Source organism: Lepisma saccharinum, chromosome 2, assembly GCF_977018435.1.
Source record: "Lepisma saccharinum chromosome 2, izLepSacc3.1, whole genome shotgun sequence".
NCBI classification, from domain to species: Eukaryota; Metazoa; Arthropoda; class Insecta; order Zygentoma; family Lepismatidae; genus Lepisma; species Lepisma saccharinum.
Window position 1 is genome coordinate 141,400,317 of NC_139230.1, and position 10,577 is coordinate 141,410,893.

Genomic DNA, 10,577 nt, shown 5'->3' on the forward strand with positions numbered 1-10,577 from the left:
TTTTTTTCTAGATTCCTGTAATTTTTTTAATTGGGGAGTACTAAGCAACAATTTCATACCATGGCCCTTGGCAATACAAGAATTTTTTTTCTTGCGCTGCTTTTTGGTTAAAAGACTATCAATAGTTTTAAGAGATTTAAGACCTGCATAAGGTATTTGATACATAACACCCTTGGCCTTCATTCTAGGTTTATTATATATATATTCACAGCCCCCACCCCAGTTTTTGTTTGGTGTTCATAGCTATGGTGGTCCCCAATGCTGCTATTCTCTCACTCAAAGAAGCATCTTTGCTTACAAATCTACCAAATGCAGCCTCTTCTAATTTTTTGTCTGCAACATGTCTCTTGTCTAGATCAGAATGTGTGTTGTATGCTATGTCATGGTCTCTACAAGCAGCATCTAGAGGATTAACACCAGGATCACCTCTGTTTAATCCATGGTCCAATTTTGTACCGGGACCACAATACTGATAGCCTGGAATATGTAGTTCAAATGGCAGCTTGTTTATAATGTCATTAACCAACCCCCGACCCTCAGAGATATTCCAAAATTTAGGTGGTAGAGTATTAATAATTTTTATAAGATATCCAATCCCCTTAGTGTCATTCACTATAAAATTAGACAATTTTGTGCTTATCATGTCCATAATTCCAAACTTTTCATTGTAAAAATTGTGGTTGCCAGCATTTTCCTCCCCAGCTATCACCAATAACCTATCTACAAGTTTCCTGACATCATCAACCCACACAAATTCTTTAGGCAGGGTGTTGTATTGTTTGATTCCACTGCCTGTCTTAATTTGTGACCATATGGGCTTGATTAAATTGTTGTATTTTGCTCCACTGCTAGACTTGACTCTTTTTTGTGTGGGATCATTGTTCTGGTATAGAGCATCTGATTTTATTAATATTTCTTTGTAATGCTCATAATCTTCATCTGTATAGCTGCCAGGTCTCTTCCTAATCATCAGTTCCCACAATCCAGGTGTGCCAGGATATTTAACAAAACCACCCCTTTCTCCAAGATGAGATTCTGAATATACAATTATATCATCTCCCATAAATGTTACTCTGAAATTGCCAATTCTATGTATGATGCTACCATCACGCTCTGTGTCAGCATATAAGCCAAAGACCTCATCTTTGTTGTCTTTAGGTGTGCTTAAATATTTTTGAGCAAGAAGACCCAATTCAATAGGATCCAGAGTAGCTTCAATTCTTCGAGGAGCAACAGGACTAGGTGTATGAATACTGGAAAGTGGGGTGATTGGATAATCTAATATGTTCCTTGCAGCTACAGGTACAAGCTCTGTGATCAAATTTTGATTTTGCTCTGTAACAGTTTTGATATTTTTACCTAATTCACTAATAGCATCAATAATAGGCTGTTCTGTTTGTTTGTGTTGTTCATAAATTCCTCGGTTCTCTGATTTCCATCCCTTAAATCTTTTTACAAGATAATCTCTTAATTTAAGATCATCAATGATTGGCCTTTTCATGGTTATTTATATATGTTTCAATGTCTAGAAAATTGCTAATTTTATTTCTATATTTACCACTATTGGGTTTTCTTATCATATCAATTGTGACAAACCCATAACTGTCCTGGTTCCAGCACCTACTGCAAAACTTGGAAAAATCATTGTAGCTCAAGTCCCCACCTACATATTCATCATGTATGTGTTTGAGGTTGGTATGATCTTGATGAAACACACATATAAAATTGCTGTTGTCTCGGATCAGCTGCTTCGGAATTTTAGAAAAAGTCTGTGCCAGGTAGAAGCAATCAATGTTTTTGTGTCGGCCCTGTGTAAAGAAATTTCTAATCTTGTTTTGATTATCCAGTATAATGTCATCAAACACAACAACAGAATTATCGAGACATTCATGGAGTGGCTTAACATCTGATTCAAAAGTGGCAATATCCAATCCATCATATAGCTTCATCAGCTGCTGATATTTTAATTGTTCCAAGCTCTTAGAGAAGACATACAAGTGCCTATTTTTCCAGTCTAACCAGTTGGGTGCCAATAAAAAATTATCAATCATTAGTGTAGTTTTACCACAAGCCGATGGCCCAACAATAAGACATCTAATATTTTCAGGCAGCAACTTGCCATTTCTCTTAATCTGCTGTTCAGGTTCTGGCAGCCTTTTTATAACATCCCAGGTGTTCATATTATAACTTTGTCTGCATCGATCCAGCTGTGTTCTGGAAGTCCTAGCCATTTGACAAATAACTTGTTGCCTTTTCTGCGGATGATTTCTTCTATGAGATATGTGTCAGGCTGTTTAGTTTTGTTGAGTTCTTCTTCATAGAACCGGCCTTTGAGAATTTCTCCTCGGTGGTCTTTTATTATATATGTGTTAAGGGTCCCAGGTTTAATTTGAACCACTGTAAATAATTCAGTGCTCCAGTTTCTTGTAAAGCCTCTTTTGAATAAGTGCTTATATTTGCTGATTCTTACTAGATCACCCACCTTGTATTTGGCCTTTCTTGTTGTTGGCTGGTATCTAGGATAATAAACAGTCCTGATCAATTTTTGCTCATCAGATGAAGTTACTTCAGAGGGTTTCATGTTGATTGTCGAATGAACCGAGTTGTTATATTTATGTAGAAGTTCTGGAAGAATATTAAGCCATTTATAATTACCTTGAAGTGTAAATTGTTTATACATAAGATTTTTTTAGGGTTTTGTTGAATCTCTCTACAATTGAGGCTTTGAGATCACTGTAACTCGAGTAATGTTTTATTGACTGGCTTTTAATAAATTGTTGGAACACAGAATTATAAAATTCTTTGCCATTATCTGTTTGCAAATAGCGCGGTGATCTTCCACTCTGATTGATGATTGTCCTGAAGGCTTCTGTAACACATTTTCCAGTCTTGGATTTGAGTGGCACAGCCCAGGCAAATTTTGAAAATGTGTCTATTACAGTGAGTAGATACTTGTAGCCCTTGTTGATTTTGTCTAAGTTTTTCAGCTGTCCACTTGCCATCTCAATCAAGTCGCTCTGCCATAAATCATCTATGCCTTTTGTGACTACTGGCAGTCTCTTATAATTATGTCTGGCTTGTCTGTGTAATTCATCAACAATAATTTGTCTAGACATAATATGAAAACAAGAATATTGCAACTATGGGGTGTTCAGCAGCTGATACTACAGGATTTTCTAAATATAATTTGTCTCCTATTTGTATATGAAATTCCAGAGAGCCATCATCTTCAGCATAAGATGTTTCTAATGTATTGGGATCTGTAAAATCCTCTAACTTAACACTGGTGATTTTTGGTTTGTTGTCAGCATTTGTTATTGATAAGGTGGGGTAGTGGTGTGCCTGTGGTTGAAGCCAATATTTGATCTTGATTGGTCTCAGTGTGCCCCCAACAAAAAACTGGTAATAAAATTGTGCAGGGGACAGCATATATATTTTACCACCTGGTGTAAATGGTGAATCATATTCTTTGTTGGGGATGCTGTACAATTCAAGAATTACTGTATGTTTAGGATTCTCGATTATGCCAGTTATTTCTTTTTCTGCTGTAACCAATCTACTTGTTACAGATTCAAGGTGCTCATTGATAGTCCTAACAACATCATCATGGCCTGGCTTGATCTTTATGTCCACAACAAGTTTCTTGTATTGTTGCACAATCTCTTGTAGCTGGGTGGCAAAAACAGACAGAGCATTTGCTTGATTGGATTCCATGGTCCCTAGCTGTTGCTTGATATTAGCTACAATTTGCTGTAAATTTTCAACAACTGCCAATTTTGAATTTTGAGCAGTAAGATCATGGACTTGTCTTCTGATATCCTCAAACAGGGCATGCAGTTCATTAATATGTTGATTAGTTGGTAGAGTGGCCACTGTCTGAGTAAGTTGTTTGATCTCTGGTGTGTCTACAATACCAGGCAGGCGGGATTCTAGAAATTCTTGTACATTTGTCAAATCACTTTGCACTGCTGCTATTGTACCCTCAAGATGGGTTATGGTACTTTGAATTTTTCCAAAATCTTCATATGTTTCAAGTTGCAGCTTAATGTTGGCAACACTCCGAGTTATTGCACTCAAAGCATCAGAAGATGGCAAGTTGTTCATAAAATTTTCAAGTGTCTCAATTTTTTCGTTAACCTCGGCTATGGCTTTGTTCAGGGGGTCCAGATTAGGTATCTGGAGTGATTGAATCTGTTCTTTTAGAGTGGAAATCACTAGATCAAAATCTTCTTGTGATTTTATGCTTTTGACAATTGTTTGGAGCTGTGTCTGGACATTATTTATCTGCTCTTCCAATTGCTGTTTCAATTGCTCAGAGTTGGTGGCCTGGGTCTTAAATTTGGCTTGAAGAGCTGCTACAGCCTCTTCTAAACTTTGAAAATTATCTAATGTGGCCAAATCAGTATATTTCTGAAGCAATAATTTGAGTTCTGAGTCAATTTTAAGAAGAGGGTCCATGCATTGTGATTGTAAATTTGTAATTTCTAGTTGAAGACTGGCATTGAGTGTGGTTTGTAAAGCTTGCAAATCACTTCTTAATTTCTTGACTCTGACATCAAGCATCAGAATCTCATCACTGTGATCTTCATGTCTTGTATGGCCAAATATATCATTAGGCATTTTGATTTAGTGGTTATTTATTATTGAATATCTAATTCTTAATTCTATAAAAAAAGGTATAAGCTTGTCATATGATCCCGGGACCTCAATATATAAGCAGTCACCAGGAGAAACAGTATATACAGTGCCAGAAATCATGTTTGAGTGCTTAATTCTATAAATATTTCTCCCCACTGAAATCTTGACATTACCCTCAGGGGTTGTAATAAATTGCAATTGACCACCTACAGGTAATTGGTAATGATTTAAATTATTGTTAAATATGTACAATGTTTTACCTGTTTCATCATCAACATCTGTAAGTATGCTGTTCAGATGAATAATTAACAAAGCACTTAATTTAGATATCATATCAGAAGAGGGTTGTGGTGTTGGCAGGTCCATAATAGCCTGTTTTTTGAACCCAAATAAGTTCATAGGCATGTTTATTTATTTCAAATCATGCTCTGTAATTGGGCATTGATTACCACTTTTCAAATCACAATGACCCCATGGTAGAGTATGTATGCCACATGATAAAATGCATCTCTTATCATCATGTGGGTCCAGAGCCACTTTTCTTACAATATTTGTAGTCAACAAGTGATCCACACTCTGAATTCTGGATTCTGATGTTCTGATTGTGCTACATGATTTGAGGCAATTTTTGTAATCTTCAAATTCAAGCTCTTTGTCAACAATTACTCTGCCAATGCCCTTGGCTTTTTTTGCAACAGCGCCACTACATGTTTCAAAACTGTACATCTTGGCCCTTAACCCAGCAAATGCCACAATAACATCACCAAGTGTCTCATCTTTTAACTTGCCAGGCACCTTTTTGTTGTGGGGTTTAATTTTTGAATGTTCAGTGGTATCAAAATATTTAAACAATTCAGGCTGTGCTATATCTTGATAAACATCTTCTGTTTGAATATCAAGAACAAAACTATCTGTGTCCATGTACATCAGTTTTACACGATCCTTATAAAAGGGCTTCAACACATTATAAAACAATTTTAACATGTGTAATTTGGCCAATTCCAATATCACAGCCCCTACATAAATAGGCTTATCGAACTTAATCTTTGTTTTTTTCATGTTGAAAAGTGCCATATTCTCATCATAAATTCTTCTGTAATTGAAGTTGGGCTTTGCAATCAATTTTTTGCTCCGGCTGGGGTCAGTAATTATTTTAACATCAATATGTTTTCTGACATTTTCTATTGTTTTGCCATACACAGAATTGACCATCAATTTAAACAAGGTCTTATCAAATTGGCTCATTGCAGATGTTCGAAGCTCTGTGTTTGTATCAATATATGGCTTCAACCATCTTGAGTGCCTGAACCTCAAAACTTTTCCAACTTTGGTCACTTGAACACCATGATTCATCAGGAACTGGAGGTTTTTGTAATATATGACATAATCCTGTTTCGGCTCTAGAGTCATCATCAATTTCTTCTGTTCAGAGCCAGGTGAACACTTAACCTCAGGAATTGGGGCAGATCAGAAAATGTGTTGTGTAAATCATCAGGAATTGTCAGATCAACTTCTAAGAACAGCCCATAGTCATTGTCATCAAAATCATGAAGATCTTCAATATTGAAATCTTCAACCCACTCAAGCCCTACATATGGCAATTTATCCATCATAGCATAACCATAGAGGCTGTTGGCATCTACATACAGTATATAATTTGATGGCAGTGCTGGATCATAATCAGGAATATATTTGTTATTTGCTCTGGCATATCTCTGAGAGCATTGCACCATGCCCTCTCTTATACATTGTTCCATAAACAGATACATATCTTGATCCTGGATCAGATCCAACTGCATTTTAGTGTTCAAAAACATTGCAGACCATGCTAGGCCCGGAGCACTGTAAAAATACATTGGATCCAGCTTATAATTTTGCATGGAAGATTTTCTGAATGCCTGCAGTATATCAGCTAAGAGGGTCACATCAAGTTTTAAATAAGCCTTGTGATAATCACCAAATGTCTGGCATTTTAAATTGTTCCACATCAACTGGGCATGGTGATAATCATCATCAGTGATTCCAGATCCTCTGATTTTGCTGTAAAACTCTTGTTGTGGTGGCAGAGAACACTCATCAAATTTAGAAAAATCTGTAACATAATCATATGGATATACACCCTTCCGCCTAATTAATTTCAGCTCCTGATTTGGAAACAAAGCACATGTGATTTTGAATTGATCATCAGATAATTGAGTGGCCAGTGTAGCCAGGCTAGCAGACAGAATTCTGTATGAATCAAGAAATCTTAAGTGAATAGGAACACCATTAACTTTAATTATTTTGCTAATGGCAATATATTTCTCATTATTTTCAGCTAAAATATTTAAATTCTGCTTGTCAAACCCCTCGTACCTGATCAAATGATGAAAATCATAATTGGATGCACCATGGCAAAATATAGGGATAAATTTTGGTCTCTGGATCTTAATATTACAGCTATTACACAGGGCCATTAAGAATTTACCATCTGTATGAGAATGGTGATGAACCTTGATATTTGTATCTGAAAATTCAGAATCACATACCGGGCATTTTTCTGCATTGTTGAAATCTTCAATCTGTTTCTCTGTTAAAGGCAAGATAGGTTTTGATTTTAATAAGACATTAGATGCTATGTTATGGCACTCATTTTCTATTCCATCTGCAAATTTTTTGATGGCATCTGCTCCCATGTATAAATTTTCTTTACTAACAACACCATCCTGTACAACAACATAATAAAAACTAGAAGGTTCATGTAACTGGTATGATGTACTTGAAGATTCATCAGGATCTGGGCTACAGAATGCAAGAGGTTTGAGGTTTGATTCAAAATCACAGACTATATATGCTGGGTTTAATAAATACAAGCTTGATATTCTTGCATTACAGGAAATTAGGTGGACTGGGAAGGATGTGTTGGAGCAGAAAGACACAGTAATATATTATAGCTGTGGAGAAAAACATGAGTTTGGAACAGGTTTTTTAATAAAGAAAAAGATGAAAAATCTTGTAATGGATTTTAAGGCAATAGATGATAGAACCTGCATTTTAAGAGTTAGGGGAAAGTTCCATAACTACAGCTTGATAACAACCCACGCACCAACAGAGGATAAATCTGAGGAAGAAAAGGATGCTTTCTATGATAAATTGGAGAGGGTTTACGATTCATGCCCCCAATATGATATCAAAATAATGCTAGGAGATTTTAATGCAAAGGTAGGCAGGGAAATCTGGGCTAAACCTGTGATAGGATCTCATAGCCTGCACCATGAGAGTAACAATAATGGAATAAAACTGATTGATTTTGCAAATAGGCATCAAATGATCATAGCAGGCACCTTTTATCCTCACAAAGATATACATAAAGCAACATGGAGAACTCCAGATGGGAGATCAAGTAACCAGATAGACCATGTAATTTTAGATAGTAAACACAAATCAAGCATTTTAGATGTACGTAGTTTTAGGGGAGCAAATGTGGACACAGATCACTACCTGGTGATTGCTAAGATCAAGAAAAGAATATCATGTATACACAAAAGGCAAGAAAGTAAAATCACAAAATATGATATATATAAATTGAAGGAAAGAGACAGAAAGAAAACATATCAGCAAAAGATTACTGACAGACTGAAAAACCTGGAAGATGGCGTGAACAACACCAATCCCAATGAAGAGTGGTGCAAAATTCGAGATGTAATAATAAAAGTAGCAGATGAGGAAATAGGGGAAATGAAGAAACAAAACCGTAATGAATGGTTTGAGGAGGAGTGCAAGGAGATAACCAAGCAGAAAAATGAAGCATACAGAAATATGATACAAAGTTATTTTACAAGAGCAAAGCTAGAAGTATATAGAGAACTGAGAAGGAAGGAAAAGAAAATACATAAGAGAAAGAAAAAAGAGAGTGTGGAAAGTAAAATGAGACAAGTGGAATCATTTAATGGAAAACGAGAGAGTAGAAGATTCTATAGAACTGTCAATGAAATGCGAGGATTCCAAACTGGAGCATATATATGTAAGGATAAAGACGGACGACTGTTAAGTAATGACCAGGATATTTTAATTAGATGGCAGGAACATTTTAATGAACTTTTGAATGAACAAAACCAGAATGGAAGTGGAATGGAGCAAGAACAGAATCAGCATATGGAAGAAGATCAGAATGTAACAAATCCCCAGCTTAATGAACAGGAAAAGCAGGGACCTAGCCTTGAAGAAGTTAAGAGTGCCATTGAGAAGCTGAAAAACAATAGAGCGCCAGGATCTGACAAAATAACAGCAGAGATGATGAAACTTCACGGAAGGGATTTCTTGAGAAGCATTCAAAATCTACTAGATAAAATATGGAAGGATGAAGAAATCCCATCACAATGGGAAGAAGGTATAATATACCCCATATATAAGAAGGGGGATCGCCTACAAACAGAAAACTATAGAGGCATCAGTAAACTTAACACCGGATACAAAATTCTCTCTAATATACTTTTCCGAAGGCTCTCCCCGTATGTAAACAAAATAATAGGTGACTACCAATGTGGCTTTAGAGAGGGAAAATCGACCTCAGACCACATACATACAATTAGACAGATATGCGCAAAGACAAAAGAATTTGGAATAAATACATATCACCTCTATATAGATTTTAAATCTGCGTATGATACCATACGAAGGAACGAGCTGATTGAAGCCATGAGGGAATTCAACATCCCACAGAAATTAGTAAATCTAGTAGAAGAGACTCTAAAAAAAGTGCGATGTAGAGTACAAATAAGAAATCAGCTATCTCAAGAATTCGAAACAAAACAAGGATTGCGTCAAGGAGATGCCCTGTCATGTATGCTATTCAATATTGCACTAGAAAAGGCTGTCAGAGAATCAGGCATAGACACTAGAGGAACTATAATAAACAAGTCAGTGCAAATGATGGCATATGCAGATGATGTGGTTATAATAGCTAGAACAACAAGAGCATTGCGTGAAGCTGTAGCTAATCTCCTTACAGCAGCACAAAAAATGGGGCTTGCAGTAAATGCTGCTAAAACAAAATATATGGAAATAACCAAGGTGCATACTAGTACTACACATCTTGAAGTTAACGGGCTCTCCTTCGAGAGAGTACAGGAATTTAAATATCATGGTGTGTATATAACAGAAAAAGGAGATTCTCTGACAGAGATTCAACACAGAATAAGTATGGCAAATAGAAGTTACTTTGGACTTGGAAAACATATGAAGTCCCGGTATATCAGAAGGAAAACAAAAGTTAAGCTATACAAAACGTTAATAAGACCTATTTTAATGTATGGATGTGAATCATGGATTATAACTAAGAATGCTGAGACAATGATCGGAAGTTTTGAAAGGAAGATCCTGCGCAGGATCTATGGTCCTATATGTGAAAACGGATTTTGGAGAAGAAGATACAATAATGAACTATATCAACTCTACCAAGATATAGATATTGTGAAGGAAATTAAACTAATACGGTTAAGGTGGCTAGGACATATATACCGAATGCCAGATAACTCGATGTGCAAAAAGATAACGTTTATGCATATGGAGGGCAGGAGAAAAGTAGGAAGACCACCTTTAAGGTGGGTTGATTCGGTAGAAGAGGACCTAAGTATGCTGGGAGTTAGGAGTTGGAGAAGGAAGGCGCTGGATAGAGATGGATGGCGGAAGATTCTGAAGGAGGCCAAGGCCTGCGATGGGCTGTAGTGCCAGAAAAGAAGAATATATGCTGGGTGTTCCAACAAGGCTTCAAATTTTTTGAATTTGGCATTTTCACTTGGATTAGGCATCACCATATGAACAGGTTTATGGTTGCCACAGTATTTCAGATGCTCAATTAACTTGTTTTTAGCAATTTCTGCATTCTCTTCACAAACACCATTCACCATTTTTCTACCATCAAATACAATTAAACATCTTCTGCACAACTTGAATATTGT

At 36.3% G+C, this 10,577-nt stretch overlaps 1 protein-coding gene across 1 annotated transcript in view; it reads left to right on the plus strand.

Moving 5' to 3' along the window:
* Positions 1–10,344, plus strand: part of LOC145983675 (uncharacterized) — a 101,524-nt gene extending 91,180 nt beyond the window's left edge. Inside the window, exons 2-3 of the mRNA XM_083116733.1 lie at positions 7,513–8,173; positions 8,462–10,344. Of these exons, the coding sequence (XP_082972859.1) occupies positions 7,513–8,173; positions 8,462–10,344 (2,544 nt within the window). The remainder of the gene's footprint in view (positions 1–7,512; positions 8,174–8,461) is intronic.
* The last annotated feature ends 233 nt before the right edge of the window (positions 10,345–10,577 follow it).